At 36.2% G+C, this 17,996-nt stretch overlaps 1 protein-coding gene across 1 annotated transcript in view; it reads right to left on the bottom strand.

The window, feature by feature from the left end:
- GLRA3 (glycine receptor alpha 3) overlaps positions 1–17,996 on the bottom strand; it is a 164,342-nt gene that overhangs the window by 54,442 nt on the left and 91,904 nt on the right. Inside the window, exons 4-5 of the mRNA XM_067745337.1 lie at positions 15,062–15,285; positions 3,237–3,319 (exon numbers count right to left, since the gene is read on the bottom strand). Coding sequence (XP_067601438.1) covers positions 3,237–3,319; positions 15,062–15,285 — 307 coding nt within the window. The remainder of the gene's footprint in view (positions 1–3,236; positions 3,320–15,061; positions 15,286–17,996) is intronic.

Genomic DNA, 17,996 nt, shown 5'->3' with positions numbered 1-17,996 from the left:
GCAAAAAAAAAAAAGAAAGAAAGAAAGAAGGCAGAGGCAACAAGAGGCTTTGCTTTCCCGCATTGGGTTTTTGATTGATTGGAAATGTTCTGAGAAAGGCAGGAAGATGAAAGGTCTTGTTACATGAGCATGTGTGTCTGCAAAATAGCCCAGGAAGCTTTCCTTATTCTAATGAAGTCCAGTGAGCCAGCTGTCCTTAGGCCCTGTACCCTCTCATCTGTAATAACGAACATTCATGGAACTATGGATTTCACTCACTGCTACCACTTGCTCATCATGTTCCCCCTTTTTCTTAAAACTTCTTGGAATCCAGCTTTGAGCCTCATCATTCTAATCACATTTGTCTTTATCATCAATAAAAATGACTTTTTTCAAGTACTTTAAAAAAAAAAACACCATTTCACAGCACTTGATGCTCTTAAACAGATCTCCTCAGCTGCCCCTTCTCTTTTGAGATTGCATGATTGCGATTTTAATTTGCTATCTATGAAAACCCCTTGACTGGAATTCCTTCCAACAACCTCGAAATGAAGGCCTTTGTTAAGCGTTGGCTCTTCTTTGTGTGTTTGTTTTCATCTGTGCATTCTCTCCATTAAAAATTTCGTTATGGTTGAACCACTCTGTAGATGGCTGTTAATAGTATGTCTTCAGGTCTCACTCTTCCCTTTGCTTTATACCTAAATTTCCTGAACTTTAAATATATTAAGATTGGATTTATCAATATTCCCTTTAACATTTACTTATTCGATGTTTTCTTTCTCTGTCAGTATTTCCAAAACGATTCTACCTATGAAAGCTCTTTAGCTCTGACTCACTCATTCCCAGAGCCTTTGCATCCACTTTGTATTGAAGTGAATGAAGAATGGTGGAATATGCGCCCCCTAAATATGCCACTTTAGTAGAAGGATTATTTTGAGCTAAAGACACCTGAAAAACAGCAGATGCAAGAAGACCATTCTAATCTCCCCTTTTCTTCCTGAAAACTGTAGATAAAAACTCCCACATGAAAGACGTGCTCCCCGTACCAGGAATCAAAGCCAAGAGAATTCTGTACACACAGACTTTTTAAAATAATTCTCATCTTCCTTTAGTTTCCCCACACAGTCTAGGTACTTTTCCACAATTGCTTCTCTTTGTTCAACCTGGTATAAAAGCATTTAGTTTTGGCCACTTCCTTGACTAGTCATCTCCTTATGACAGATCCCATGTTATGTAAAACTTAACATTAAATAAATGGGTATCCTTTTCTTCTGTTAATCTATCCTATCTCCGTTTAATTTTCAGGCCCAGCCTGAAGAGCCTAAGAAGTTAAAGATAACATTTTGCCTTCTCTACAGCATCAACCTGTACTGTTCCTACCTTCCACATTGTTCCTTTTTGTCCCTACTTTTATTCTTTTTGTTGGAATATTATGAAACCTTCTTAAATAACCTTGGTTCCTCTGGCTGAGAGAATCTTTAAGAGCATAATATTGACCAACTCATTTTCTTGCTCCTACATCTTGAATAGCTCCTCACTATTGGATAACATCCAGCATCCTTGGTTTAGTAATTAGGGAACCAGTGTGGCTTAGACTATTTTTCATACGATTTTTTTTCTCGATTACTCTCCCATGTACCTAATTTTGCAACCAAGAAGCCTGTCCTCAAAATGCCTTCCTGGGGACTTCCCTGGTGGCACAGTGGTTAAGAATCCACCTGCCAGTGCAGGGGATATGGGTTTGAGTCCTGGTACGGGAAGACTCCACGAGCCGCAGAGCAACTAAGCCCGTGCACCACAACTACTGAGCCTGCACTCTAGTGCCCAAGCGCCACAACTACTGAGCCCGTGAGCCACAACTACTGAGCCTGCGCGCCACAACTGTGCCTAGATCCCGCACTCTGCAACAAGAGAAGCCTCCGCAATGAGAAGCCCACACACCGCGATGAAGAGTAGCCCCCGCTCACGGCAACTAGAGAAAGCCCGCGCGCAGCAACGAAGACTCAATGCAGGCAAAAATAAATAAACGAATTAATTAATTAATTTTTAAAAATGCCTTCCTGGAACAGTTAGAAATGCACACTGCTGGGAATCCTGTCTTTCTCCCCACCACCACCCCGCATTTTTTGATAAATAGCTCCCCCAACTAAAACTAGATTTTTATTTTCCTTTCATTTAATTTAGTAATTTGTCCATGAGTATGATTAATATTTAAGAACTACGTATAAAAGTAATGCATTTGAATTTAACAAGAAGGCGATATTATCAGAGAAACGGGTATTTCCACTTCCTCACTTTAATAAGAATCACCAAATGTGGAGGGCGGGTTGCATCCCCCCACGACATAGGCACGCCATCTAGTGGCAGCTCCCCCGCACTACAGACCTGGCCTCTGAGGCCTGCAAGTCTGAAGATCCACCTGCAAATTTTTTCTCAAGGAATATGTCAAACAGACATTTTTTTCTTGATATAACATAGTATAAGAAAAATATTGCATAATGCTTACTTTCTGTATGGCATTAAACACTGAAAACCAATTAAGTTTGGGCTGATTCTATAGATAAGTGCAGAAAAACAGAAGGACCTTAAGTTTTCGTGTGTTAACATTTAATCCGTGATGCACACGGATCCACTTTGAAAGAAGAAATTTAAAGAAACGCCTATAAGCTTGGATAAATCTCTGATAAAGTGTGAGAAATGTCTTTTCTCCGGAGATAACACACAACACAGCCAGCAGTGTACTCTCTGAGTAAATACTGAGGGGTCAACAAAACGGTTCAGAGTAAGCATAGCTTTGAAGCCAGATGGTTTGTTGTTACCACCTCCATAAATTGGGGCAAAATCACTTAAAGTGACCATTTCCATATGTGGAAACATGGGGATAACAACATCTTTGTTGTGAGTATGAGAAATAATATATTCAAAATGCTTGGACTACAGCAGACACTCCATTAAAAAGAATGGTAGTTTGTCTTTAATGGTCATCATCCTTTTTATCTTTGATTTGTATAGAGAGAATAGCTGTTTTTCAAGCTTAAAAACTGTTATTTCTAGTCCTGAATTTACTTCTTTATCACAGTATAGAGTGCATGTGCTGACAGACATCATTCCTTTCCATACTATGTAGAGGATAACATGCCCATTTAGTAAATGTTAGACAAAAACAATGACAAAATAAATTATCTATATAGCTCATCAAATATACATCTACTCTCTTTTTTTAAAGTATTCAGAAAAAGGAAGTTGTTCCTACTTACAGCTTTCCAGTTGCATAGTACAGGTCTGTACATCCATTGGAAAATTCTTGAGATCCATTGGACAGGAGAGTGTTAATGTCAATCTGAAAGAATTCAAAGTAATAAATTTTAAAAGAAATTTATAATATCACATTAATATTCTATTGTTCAAGGTACAATTGGAAAACCATGTTGCTTTGGTAATGACTAACATCTACTCAAATAAAATTTGCTCCAGCTTGGGTATGTCATTTACTGCAAAACAACGGTATTCTTTTACATCAATCTGGTCTGGGGGGAAAGAAAAGCTGTATATATAAACGTGCAATCACGTTTATTTATTTATCTATTTATGTTTTCCTTCAGAGAGGGCTAGAGGTGTCTGAGACCCTTAAAAAAGATATTTGAGTGTGAGTTTTATAAAATGAATACCAAAGGCCAAAGACACACTTCTCCCAAATCACTGGGACAGCACTCCTGAGGAGGGAAGGAGATCCAGGGTTTGGAGTATGAGTGTGCAAAAGGCTGGGTGCAGGGAAGCAGTGTGTCTGACAATTTTCATCGTCTTTGTAACTACACTGAAGAACTTCTCAGTGAACACCCAGAGTAAAACACTCAGAATCTGGAGGTCTCCAAAATTCTCGGTATTAAAGAGGGCTTCCCTGTCATGGAATTAGAGCATTTCACCAGATCTTATCAGGGCCACGAAACAGCCCTCTCGAAAACGTGGGACACAATTCCATGCTCAACAATTGAACTTCTGATGTGGCTTCCCACAAAGTGAGATGATCTGATGGCCACCCCAGCGTTCCACCCACTTTTCCCCCTTCCAGAAAGCTTTAGTATGTCGGCATTCCAGATAATTCACTACTCTTGAATGTCTTTTTCTTCGAAAAGTATATTACTGAGATATCTTCAAGGATTACCAAGAATTTGTAGTTTCCAGACGTGAGAAAAAGAGGCCCAGATCCAAACAAACCTAAGTTTATTCAAACGAAGTTCTTTCCGGAGAACTCTCTAGCCAGCCCCTTTTATTGAAAGTCTTCCCATTGAAATGCAATATATTAGTGGGCACCTAGGCTGAGTCATTCACATAGACTCTGTGACCACAGAGTTTATGGTCTCAGATCACTTCATTTCACTCTATTTCAGTTTTCACATCTCCAAAAGGAAGATAAGAATAGTACTTACTCTGGGGACATGTTGTGACCAATACATGAGTTAATACATATAAAACGCTCAGCTGAGTGCTTGACACATAGTAAACACTAAATCAACATTAGTTATTAAGGATTACTAGTACATTCTCTCAACCCCAGCCTTCCCCATCTTCTCCTCCCCCAAATTATATAGGATGCACACGAAGATGACTGAACTAAATCACTGGTAAGAAACTATTTAAAGTTTGAACAAAAAAATGGCCATCAGCTCCACTAAATGTAACCCCATTCTCCAAAGTGACATTTTTATGTAGCCCATAGACATAAAGTTATAATGGTGCATGTTTGACATTGAATACTCTTGGTGGGGCCCCAGTGACATCATTTGAGAGACATAAACGGACAGATGTGAAGCTGCTGGATTTTTAAGAGTCCCAGGGGATCATCTGACAATTCATTCAAGTCAGAGTCCAGAGCACACTAAAATAATTCACAGAATTTATTCTTCAAAAGCAGTTTTCTCCTAACTCAGCTAGGTTAAGTGATCCTGTAAGTGTGATCTTGTCCATTTGCAAAGTTCTCTCTTCAAAAGGCAATTGTAAAATCAGCTGGACACAATGTTCTCTGTCTTATAAAAGGGTTTATTAGAAGTGTATGAACAAATACATTTTGAACGTACACCCATTAATTTTCCAAACATCCAAGGCTCTCTGGTCAGCCAATTTCAAATGTTGGCTTAGAGAATTAATTCTGTGACCTTTTGTATGGAAGTAAATAGCATTCTCAGAATCTTCTCCAGATCTCACCATGCTTGTGATGTCAAATTCATATCCTAGCTGTTTTTCTGGTGTAAAAAAAAAGATATTACATAATTCTTAAAAAAAAAAAAAAAAGACCCCGGAAGGAATTATTTGGCAAAGAAAAACACTGTTTGTAGAACTTCTGTCTTAACTCATATCCTGAAAAAGTCTATTTATTGACTTTCTTTTTGTTTAAGGTACAATACAATTGCTTCTTTAACAGCACAAGGATGAAAAAAATGCGTCGCCTTGGTGACTGTGATCCTGAATTTCTTTATCAAAACATTACATATAAATTAAAGATTTGTCCTGACCACATCAAAAGAAAACTAAATCAAGAGGTAATTAATCGCATTCTCCTGTTTTGGAAATGTCTTCTTGTGTAAGAGAGGACACAGAGTTCTCTTTTCTGAGACAAGACACACAAACAGGATGTGCGTTTTTTTAATTTTCCCCTTAAAAATTCTTGGCTTAGTGAAGCAGTAATTTTAAAAAAAGATGACTATAATCTATGACAAACAACTCACCTCATTAAAATCAAGGTATTACCCATTTTCAAACAAACATTTCCCAGAGTATGCTGTCTATCTCAACCATTAATTGAAGTATTAAAAAAGGCTTTCTGACTCCATTTTAAGTTCCTTATGCAAAAGATAAGTATTTTAATAGTTTTTAATATTTCTAAATTTAGTGTTATAAGGACAATTGCCTCTTAGCTATCAGCTTTGAAGTATTATCTGTAATATCATACTAGGTAATACAGCTTTTGCTTACTATGTGGTAGGCACTATTTTAAATACTTTATATCTGTCTCAACTCATTTATTTCTTAACATGAATTTATAAGACAGGTAAGCTACATTACCTTTATTTAGAGATGAGGATATTAAGAGGTTAACTCACCTGATATTACAAAGCAGAAATTGATAGAGCTGAATTAGACGCTCTGGGGGTCTAGCTGTCCATTCTATGCCCTTAACATTTAAGTCTACTGCCTTTCAAAGGCATCAGAACATTTTTCATGAAAATGAGTTATCTAATTAATATGACTTTTAAAATATATATTTCTATAACACAAGAAATGATACATCTCACACACTATTCGTTATTAAATTTAAAGTAAAAGATACATAAATGGGGCTTCCTTGGTGGCGCAGTGGTTGAGACTCCGCCTGCCGATGCAGGGGACACGGGTTCGTGCCCCGGTCCGGGAAGATCCCACATGCCACGGAGCGGCTGGGCCCATGAGCCATGGCCACTGAGCCTGCGCGTCCGGAGCCTGTGCTCCACAACGGGAGAGGCCACAACAGTGAGAGGCCCGTGTACAGCAAAAAAAAAAAAAAAAAAAAATACATAAATGATTCTTCCCCCAAAAATCAGTTAACTTTAGAAAATATAAGGAATTTGCCCATGGATTTTACATATTTGCTTGAGTGATTTGATATTTTATCATGAATAATTCTACAGGAGAGATGAGATTGTTGGAGCACTAGAAGGAACATTGGTACTAGCGTTCTAATTGGAGTTTTGTTGTCATCCGATGATGGAGACGATCATAAAGCTTATTAACCCATCACAGTGCAAACTCAGTATTATTGATGGTCCCTTCAGGAAGCTGATATAAGCTGTGGACCTCTTCAGAAAAATATATAAAATCACACACATGCAGAAATCTCCTTACAACATATATTTTATGGCATTGTAAATTGATATCCTTTGAATAAACAGCCTCTTAAAAAGCATCTGTTGAAATCAGTTTGCCTTGTCTTTTAAAAAATTAATGTCTGTCAAAGTTCAAAAAATAAGTACATATTGTACAAGGAAACTTTAATTATTTTCACAACTGAATTTCAAAGAAAGTGGTTGTATTTAGCTTAAGTAAAAGTTGAAATTGTGTTATGATCTTTGACAACTCGCCGTGTTTGGTATTTTTGATGTAAAGTTTCTTCCTGGTATTTATTTGACGGTTAATACAATAATGCTTCTGCACTGTAAGTAGTAGGGTTGGATGTCCTGGTACATATTAGTAGTATCAGTAAATGAAGCAGCAGATAATATTTAACTGCCCGTGATGTGCTTCCATTATCTTGTGGATAGGATGTTACCATCCCCGTTTTCAATTGATAAAACCAAGGCTTAGATAGATTGTAATTTGCAAGAGTTCTCAAATTTGCTAATTTATGGATTCTGGAAAAGACCAGAACTTAAGGTTTTTTGGGTTTTGTTTTCTCTTTGGAAGGATAAAAATTAAAATCTTTAGTGCTAATTGTACGCCTGGCATTATCCTGAGTGTTTTACATAGATTATTTCAGGCTCAAGGTGATTAGTATTTTCACCATCATGCATGTAAGAAAAATGAGTCTTTCATAGGTAAAGAGACCTGCCCGAAATCACAGCTAGTAAATCACAGATTTACCTCCTGCTGGGTCTACCAAGATGGTAAGGCCCTGACAATACTTTCACCTGAGCCATTTCTCATGGCTGTTTCTGTAGCTGCTAATTTTGAGAGATGAGATAACATTCCCCTGGACAAAGAGAAGGTTTGCTTACAGCTTGCTATATAAAAGCAGTGGATTCCCCACACTCAGTGTTCCACAGCTGTGAGGCAGACCCGCAGGTGTGTTGTGCCCACCTGAGCCTGATGTATTGTTCCCACGAGACCTGAGGATGATGGGGAAGTTGAGCAAAGACCCTGAGGCTTCTGCTGCTTGCTGGCAATAAGGAATAAATTCCTTTGTCTCTGGCGCTGGAGTCCTGTGTCTGCAGTCAGCACTCATGAGATATTGGGTCGGCCATAAAGTTTGTTCAGGTTTTTCCGTAACATGTTATAGATACATACATATGATACATAATAGGCTAACTTTATAAGTAGAATAAAATCAAATCCCAAACTTGACGATCTAGAGTCATGTGTCTCACCCCAACACCCTCACTTGAAAAGCACTTCATTTAAAAAATATCAGTATAATTCATGGATATCATTTAGAAGTTCAGACAGTTATATAAAACATACTAAAATCAGCTGTACCTTTGCCCTGCCCATCCCTATCCCCAGTTCATTTCTAGCTCCTCAGAGGCAGCCTTCTTTAGATATGTGTCTGCAACTTACATTCATATATTTAAACTGCTATCACGTTATGCTTGATTTTTAAAATTTGCGAAGGTGTCTATTAAATTGCTACAAAGGAAAATAAGAATTTACTGCCCTTATACCACACTCTGTGTACACAACTCTCCAGCAGAATTCGAAATTCAGTTATGTAAACATTAATGGTTAAATTAATATGCAGTGTTTACATGTTGTGAATATGTAATTACTGTTCATGGTGAAGCTTAGTCATTTGCTGTAATTACAGTGCTTGGATAGCATTTTGTTTTCCCTAGTGTTAACAATTGTCTCATTTTAATCATCTCTTCCGTTTCTATTCCCTACTATTACTTCACACTCAACAAACTCCCTTTCAGAACCAAATCCCTCTCAGTGATTAAACAGGGCAGGCAATGGATCAATTCCTTGCTTTTCATAGAAATCTCATTTCTTTTTCTCATCTCCCTTTCTGGTCAGATATTGAACCTCTGTATTGATACTCTGATTTTCATATCCTTTCCTTCTGATTTCCTATTTCTTAATATCTTGATTCTACTTCTCGGCAGATTTCTTCACTTCATTTGTTCTTTGCAAGAACAAATATTTGATTGATGTTTTTTCCACTTTGGTTTACTATTTGCACTTTCTATGCTCTGAATGACTCCGTTTCTCCTTTCCTAAATGTCTCGTATTTCATGCCTGCTGTTGCATCATCTGTCCAGAGATTTTTATTTTTTCTTTATGGCCTTTTCTGCTCCCTGAATTTTCCCTTGAGTCATTTCTTTGTTTCTTTAATTTTCTTCTCTTTGCTCTTTATTTCCTCTGCATGTGTATTCTGGCCTCTGCTTCTTTTTTCATTACTGGTCCTATTGCAGGATGTCCTCCAATGTCTGTTTATATTGAAGAACGAGGTACTAAAAACTATTTGGAGTGCAACTAACAGCAGATGATTCACTGAGTAATGGTCTTCACCATAGGATGGCTGCCCAGATTTTTCACTGGTGGTTCCCCAACGGTCTGTACATCTTTCCTCTTGGGCATTTTAGGGGGAATAGGAATATCACCATTCAGTGTGCAGAACTCACAGAACCCTCATTTTCTTGGGGTGATGCTTCACCACAGATGCCAGGTGTGCCTGGAGTCCCTACTCTCCAGAAGTTCTTGGCCCAACTTGTGGAGGTTTTCTGTTCTCCTGCTTTCTGCCCAGTTCAGAAGGCAAAAAGTTAGATCCTAGTCTGAAGAACACAGGCAAGAAAATCAGGATAAAGGACTCACTGTCATTCCTGCTTAGGTTACATCAACTCTTTTGCTTTATCTCCTTTCTAGCCCCCATTTTCTTATTTATTTATTTAGGCTGTGCCAGGTCTTAGTTGCGGCATGTGGGCTTCTTAGTTGCGGCACGCATGCAGAATCTAGTTCCCCAACCAGGGATCGAACCCAGGAACCCTGCATTGGGAATGTGGAGTCTTGCACACTGGACCACCAGGGAAGTCCCCTAGACCCCATTTTCTGAAGTCCTACCTGCCTCAAATTTCTAAAAGTTTGAGGATATTATTTTCTTCCTTTTGCATTCCCCCACTTTGGCTTAGGTTTTGGTTATCTCTGTGAAGTCAGTTTTCACAAGTGCATTCATTTTCAAGTTTCCTAAAATATCTTGTCATTACTCATCTGTCACTGTTTTCTTTCCCATTACTTTCATCTTCCTGTGTGTTAATGTCATTTCATTCCTTATTCAGTTTATTTCTTTGTTTTAGTGGCTTTAAGAAGGAAGTACATCAGCCATAAAAAGGAAAGAAATTGGGTCATTTGTAGAGATGTGGATGGACATAGAGAGTGTCATACAGAGTGAAGTAAGTCAGAAAGAGAAAAGCAAATATCGTATATTAATGCATATATGTGGAATCTAGAAAAATGGCACAGATGATCTTAGTTGCAAAGCAGAAATAGAGACACAGACGCAGAGAACAAATGTATGGATACCAAGGGGGAAAGGGGTGGGGTGGGAGGAGTTGGGAGACTGGGATTGACACATATCCATTATTGATACTATGTATAAAATGGACAACTGACAAGAATACACTGCATGGCACAGGGAACTCACCTAGTGCACTAGGTGCACTAGGGAGGGAAGTCCAAAAGGGAGGGGATATCTGTATGTGTACGGCTGATACATTTGGTTGTTCAGTGGAGGCGAACACAACATTGTAAAGCAACCATACTCCAATAAAAATTAATTTAAAAAAAAAATTAGAAAAACATTTTAAAAGGAGGAAAGAGATTTCAGAAAGTATAATTACAAATTATACTGTCTCCAGATGATTATCAATTGAAGTAAATTGGCCTCCTAATGGTAGTTCAAGTAATCACAGATTAAGCTAAAATGCTGTCACCAAGGTGCTAGGAAATATGAAGAATTTTAAGGCAGAGAAAATGAAGAAATAAACATGTACAAAAAAAAGAGAAGGAAGTAGTGAGAAATGGATAAGTTCAATAAGTCAGGTTTGCCAGGATATTTTGCTTCTTTCTTTGAACAGGCAGGAAAGCAGATCTCTCATGAAACATCACAGATGCTCCATTTGTAAACTGAACAAGATTTTTTTTTCCTAGCACAACTTTTGTTAACAAAGAAACTGTTTGCCATTTGAAAATTTCAAAGTCCTGTGAGATTTCCAAAAACAACTCACAAAAAAATGAATTTAGTCTTTGATCATGTGAGCCAGGATAGAGCAAACAAAAACCAGGGGCCAAGAGACATCATCAGTTTCATCTGAACTCATACTGAAAGACGAAAAATGCAGTTCTGAATTATTCTATAACTTTTCTCAAAATATTAGAAGAAATGTGGGAAATTCATAATGGATGGCACCATTTTCCAAGTCCAATGACTTGATATAAACAACTAAATAGCCATAATCATATAGGATACAATAGAATACACACACACATTGCATTTCAATTCTATCAATGGAAATCTTCTAGACATTATTATTTTGCAGAATGATTATTTCATGCTACCTGGTGATATATTCTTGCAACCTATGACACCAAAATCTGTCTGAAATGAAAAGGTACCTTACAATTAAAAATAAATTATACCTTTCACAAAGTTAATTTTCAAATTAGCAGGAAAAGAGGTAAAGTTGCTTTGTTTACAGCTGGCATGGATCCCCTGATAGCCATCAGAAATCCACATCACAGAGGAGTCAAGGGTCGTGACTTCAGGTTAAAAGCCTCTGTCGCTTAAAACATATGTATTTAATTCATAAGTAATATATAACTCTTACTGAAAAAGTCAAACAATATTAACTTACATATAGTGAAATCTATAGTTCATCTTTATTTCTACCCAAGTTTTACAGCTCATTTCCATAACTGGTTATTCTTAACCAACTGTGGGCATCCTTCTGCACTTCTTGTATGGAAGTAGATATACGTGTATCTTTCCATACACTTTTAGGCTTAAATATATAGAATGTTTTAAACAAAAATAAGCATGAAACATTTCTAACCTTAAAGATATTTTGGAGTCTTTTTCTTATGAATACATTTAGGTCTATCTCATGCAGGGTACTTCTTGATGTTGGGCTATCATTGTGTTCTGTCTTGTTCTCATTTGTGAATATATAGGGTCTTTTCTTTTGTTGCTATTTCAGTGGTGCAGCGGGCATCTTTGTAAATGTGTCTTGTGTACACGTGAACACATAAGTAATGTAAATTCCTAGAAGCAGAATTGTTGAGGTGAAGGATAAGTGTATTTTATATTTTTATATATACTAAGAAATCATCTTCCCCAACAGTTAATTTCAAGTCATATGCCTACAAAAGGGTATTAGACAATGCTGACTATTACATCTTGTTAATTTCTGCCAATATGTTTATAAAAAATGTTTTATTATTTATTTTTCATTTTCCCTTACATCAATGTTATAATTTTTGCTTCAACTGTCAAATATAATTTAGAAAACTTAAGAGGAGAAGAAAAGTCTATTATATTTGCTCATATTTCTAAAGACAGTTTCCTTTCTTCCTTCTTGACGTTCCAACGCTGCTTCTTTTATTATTTCCTTTCTGTTTAGAAAACTTCCTTTAGCTATACTTTCAGGGGAGTTCTACTAGTAACAAATTCTCTTAGTTTTCCTTTATCCAAGGTCTCAATTTCCCCTTCATTCCTGAAGGATATTTTCACTGGGCACAAGATTCTAGGATGACAATTCCTTTCTTTCAGCACTTGAAAAATATGTGTCACTTCTTTCTGGTTTTTGTCATTTCTGATGAGAAATTTTTATTCATTTCAATTATTTTTCCCCTATAGATAAGCTGTTGTTATTCTCTGGATGTTTTCAGGATTTTTATTTAGTTTTCAGAAGTTTGTGTATGATGTGACTTGGTATGAATATCTTTGGGATTTAATTCAATATCTTGAATCTGCAGGTTTATGCCTTTTGCAAAATGTATATGCAAGTTTCAGTCATTAATTCCTCTAGTATTTTTTGTAGCTCTATACCCTATTCTCCCTCTACATCTGATTGTTAGACTTTTGTTATACTGCCAGAGGTCCCTGAGGCTCTGTCCTCCCCTGGTCCCCAATCTATCATTTCTCTGTTGTTCAGAGTGGGTAATTTTTTTACTATTCTTAGAGTTCACTGAATATTTGTCCTCTCCATTTTTCTACTGAGCCCATCCACTAGGTTTTTATTTTAATTATTGTATTTTTCAGTCCTAAAATTTTTATTTGGTTCCACTTTATACCTTCTATTTCTTTGCTGAGGCTTTCTATTTTTTTATTGCTTTCAAGCATATTTGTAAGTGTTCACTGAATAATTTTTGTCATGGCCATTTTAACGTCTGTCGATAATTTTAACAACCTCATCATCTTGTTGTTGGCATCTGTTGATTTCTTTTTTCATTCAGTTTCAGGACTTTCTGGTTCTTTGTATGGTGAATGATATTTGGTTGAAGCCTAGACATGTTTATAATATTTTATGAGACTCTGGATCTTATTTAAACTTTCTGTTTGCACTGGTTTTCTCTGACACTGCTCTGTCAGGGCAAGGGGGTGTGGGTGCTACCTTATTCCTTCCAGGTAGAGGTAGAAGTCCAGTTCATATCCCAGTCTAAGATTTATAAAGAAAAAATTATCCCACGAATTCACTTCCATGTTGTTTCTTGGGTTCCAAGGTCCTTACTCAGTCAATGTTATTATAACTACCATTGGGAGTCTCCCCAAGTTTGTGATAGACATTGTGTCTAGGGTTTTCAGTTGTACTTGGCAGAAGAACTAGGGAAAACTATATCTGCTCCATCTTCCCATTATCTTTTTATACTTATGCTTTTTAGTAATTTTCCAAAAAGGTTCAAAATTCTCTTGCTTAGACCTAGGATTCACCACTAAGCTATTCATTCATATGGGAGCACAGGGCTTAATTAGTGAATGAGACCTGAAATCTTCCTTTATGTATTATGCAACAATTAATGATTCAGAATTATATTAACACATATTAGCTAGTTTTCAGAAATCTGATGAAAGTGTCAATTCACAATAGAGTGATGTCACCTTGTCATTCTTAGGAAATGATAAATGTATTGAAAGGAAATTTGTTCACATGGAACAGAAAAATATGCAAAACAGATATAATATACTGGGATAGAGATATTAGCATTATTTACAAAACCACTTTGTAGAAAAATGTTTTCAAAATCACTAAGCTACTAAGATTAAATTTTCATTCCTGTTATTTCTATTTTATACTATTACCTGGCAAAAATAGCAACCATCCCTGATATTGAGCAGATGAACTCAAAATCAAATATACCCATTCCTGATGAGAAGAAAAGTTAACAAAAGGGAAAATAGAGAGGTAAAATCTAAGGAATTAATATTCAGGCTACAGCTCCAATATTAAGTTTACCTTGATACCTTTAAAACATGTTACTGATGATACAAATATTTTTGAAGCAGTTGCCTATTACAATAAATAGAGCATATTGTCTCCTCTAAGAAATATGACATGAATTCTCGTCCTAACTTCCTGTTTTTTTTTTTAAATTGAACTAAGTGATAAAAATAATTATGGAAAATTTAAGATAACCATTTTATTTTAGAATGTTTAGAATCGTTTTCAGATGGCACACAAGTCATCAAGTAGATTAGTGTAGCTATTTACTGAATCTATACCTGTTTGCTATTAAATGAACAGCCAAAGCTAAATGAGTTCTAAAGTTCAACTGTCAAGAAATGTTATTTTTTGTGTTTATATTTTGGTATTATTGTTATGTTTTGATATTAGCTTTAAAAGGCTACATGGTCTTCTGAGAAATGTATAATAAATAACTAAAATGTAAATAAGATCTTTTTCTAAAGGATGACCACAGAAGCTCAAGGACATCTTAAAAAATACATACACCTGATAAATAATTTATGGGAAATGAATCCCAGACAAGAAAACTTAAATATTTCTTCACGTATAAATATTTAAAGGAAGTATGCATACATAAAAATACAATCACAACATATGATTCAGGCTACGTTCAATTTGCCTTTAAACCACCCACTAACTTGGCTGATGTAAGAATCTGGGCCATTTGTTAAACAAGTGGATTTCCAAGAGTTACTCATATAGTTCTTGGATCTGGAACTTGGTGTCTTATTGTTGATTAAATATATTTGGGAAATGGTATAGTGGGAACTTAAGTGGAACAATGAAAGCACTTACTCAAACATTTTAAAACACTCACTAAAAACTAAAAAAACCCTGCTACTCTGTTTCACTGAAATCAGGAATTTAAGCCTATGGCTCACCTTATTGAATAAAGAACATTCCCATTCTTGAAAATTCTTAACAATTTGTTGTCTGTAGTAACTTCATGAAAGTTGGCTCCCTTTTCATTGGCAAAGAACAAATCAGGTTTCCAAATGGAGTCCAACATGGAAGGGTCTAGGTCTAAGGAGTCATCAGGATATTCACTATATGCAAGTCGAGGATCGTTCCATTTCTGACGAAGAAAGATATTCACTCTGTAATCCTGTGACAAAAGAAAGAAAGGGTGAAAAAAGCCTGGTTTAAAATATTTAGACTTGTATGTGTTAGTCTTTGGGCTGCGCTGAATTAGAGCAAAAGCCACTGACATCCTTGTGAGCTTTCCATACCCCTCAATCCTCACTTGTTACCACCAAGAGTCGTTCTAGTTCTGAGGATTTGCCCAGGTTTTTTGTGATCTATATGCCTCCAAAGAAAAGGCCACAGAAGAGCACAATTTTATCATGCTTGTATTTTGCTGTTCCATTAGAATTTTACTTTCCTGGCTTGTCCGAATAAAATATTGGAATTGCTATTAGACACTCAGAATAAAATATTTTCGGATTTGCATTTATTTTCTAGAACCATTTCTTTTAGTAGGTATCCATTAGCATCCAGAATGCATTTAGTGAAATTTTCTTGAAAGCTGTCTATTTTCTAAAAATGAACATATGTACTTCTTTACAATAAAGGCACATTTTCTCATCTTTAGTATAATATGTAAGTTCTATGAAATTGGTGATTTGGTAAAAATAAAAGGTGGTTTTCAAATAAGGGATGAAACCTTTTGCTAGGTGTCCCATGTGTTTTCCAAAGTGACAAATCCTTTAAGATTTGACTTAAGAGATTTCCCAATTAGACCTTTCATAATTAAGTTAAAAGAAGAATCAATGATTTCAAAGTCTTGCTCACGATTTCCAGACTAATGTATAGAGTGACAAAGATTGACAGCTACGTGTATGTGTGGTATTTTTACACAGTATATGAGTATAAGTACTATCTATGACTTTACAAATACAATTTTCCCCTTAGACTTTTGAAACGAGCAAATAAACATGCAGACTTCATTATAAGTATAAGTGAACATTTTAAGAAAGCTTCATTTCCACAAAAAATAGCCAGGGCTGGAGATATTCAGAGAAACTGAATATCAGTTTTCGTCTATTTTTTCATTCCTTGAATACCAAATTACCAGTAGTCAAAATACAGTGACCAAGCAATCACAAAGAATGCTTCCGTAATATCAGACCCGTAGATTGGTTATCTTGCAAGGAGGTCAGATTCAGAGTTTGTAGTGAATGTTACAAATGTATATGTGGCCTTGATCATTAGTTGTGCACTGAGATCCCTGTCTTCTAACTGTAACTAAGGTTACATACCAGATAGTATTTTTTCTGCTTTCTAGGTGCCCCATGTATTTTCCAAAGTGACAATGGAGCAGAGGTCACTTCAGCTTTCTACCACAAAGCTCACGATAATGTGGAAATCTCACCAGCCTCGAGAATCTGCAGAACTTATAAACGGGGATACATGAACAAGCTTCTACCAGACAAGGACGGGTCATCCTCTCCTAGACTAGGGTTCAGAGCCCCAAGAAGCACAGCTCCATGGCTGGTGGCCAGTTCCTGCATCCCTCGCTGTCCTGTAATCTGTGCATCCACCCTAACTACCACCAAACACATTTAGTCCAATGATTGGACTAAAGTCAGTTTCTCTCTGCCTGACCTCTAGGGAGGACTAAAGCAAGACAAGTTATAATGATACTTGCCAGGAAAAATAACTGACTCATAAAGAATTTCCTTTTGGACTGATTCTTAAGACATATTTTTAAAGGTGAAGTATTTTTATGCTGTAACAAATTTATTGATTGAGAACACACTGTGATGCTAAAATAAAAAGTCCTTTTAAGCTGTAGTCTATGTGATAAAATTTGGTAGACTCTCCCCATCTTTATGTGATTGGTTTACTGATAAACTTTATAGACACAATCTCAGATCTTCCAGGAATGCTTTTTGCTCCAAGAAGGAGCTGAAAAAGGACATCAAGTAGACTTCAGTTTCTGTTTCTAAATCACACAAGGAAAACATCAACTGTCATCTGTCACCAAGGCCGAATGTTATCCTGTATCCATTGTGCTCTTTTTGTGAATAACCAGGACTATCTTTGTTTACTAACATGTTGAGGTCTTCGGTTTAGAGCCAAGGTTCAAAGCAAAACTGAAAAATGACCATTTCCTGAAAACCCAGAAACTTAGGTTTCAACAGTCCTCACAATTTGGGTTTTGACCTGCCTGCAAATGAACATTGTAATGGGAAGCTTCCCATCTGTGCTCAGCAACCGATTATATTATTTCTGAATCCTGATCATAAGTGAAAATGTGCAAAGAAAAGGGTATAAAAAACATTCAAATAATACCACTCTAAAAAAAGTCCTTGTAACTCAAATTGAAATAACTTGCTTATAATAAAAGGCCATGGACCAAAGAAGGAAAGAGCTTTGCAAAACAGAGACAAATGGATGTGTATGCAGCATATGAAAAAAAATGTCAAGTGGACTTACTAAAGCCAGTTTAAAGATTCAGTCATTCCTTGGACATACTTAAAGACTAAGTGTTTCTGTTTGTTTGTTTTGGGGGGAGGTTTCTGTTTTATTTATTTATTTATTTATTTATTATTTTTATTAACAGTGTTGTGTTAGTTTCAGGTGTAAGTGTTTTATTAAAGGAATCTTCCCTGTTCGCCCTGGCTATGCTTCTATAAGGATGAAAATGTAGAAAGCTTATATGTGAGTAAAAAAAGAAGAAGAATAAATATGAGATAATACATCATGAGAATGAAATCAATATTTGTATCTCACATTTCTAAAATCCACCCATGTATTGAATTCATTCATAAATCTTATAAGGCAGCTGAACTGACATTTACGTGTATGGAATCA

The sequence above is a fragment of the Pseudorca crassidens genome, chromosome 7 (genome assembly GCF_039906515.1).
Source record: "Pseudorca crassidens isolate mPseCra1 chromosome 7, mPseCra1.hap1, whole genome shotgun sequence".
NCBI classification, from domain to species: Eukaryota; Metazoa; Chordata; class Mammalia; order Artiodactyla; family Delphinidae; genus Pseudorca; species Pseudorca crassidens.
This window is presented reverse-complemented; position numbering and strand designations above follow the sequence as displayed.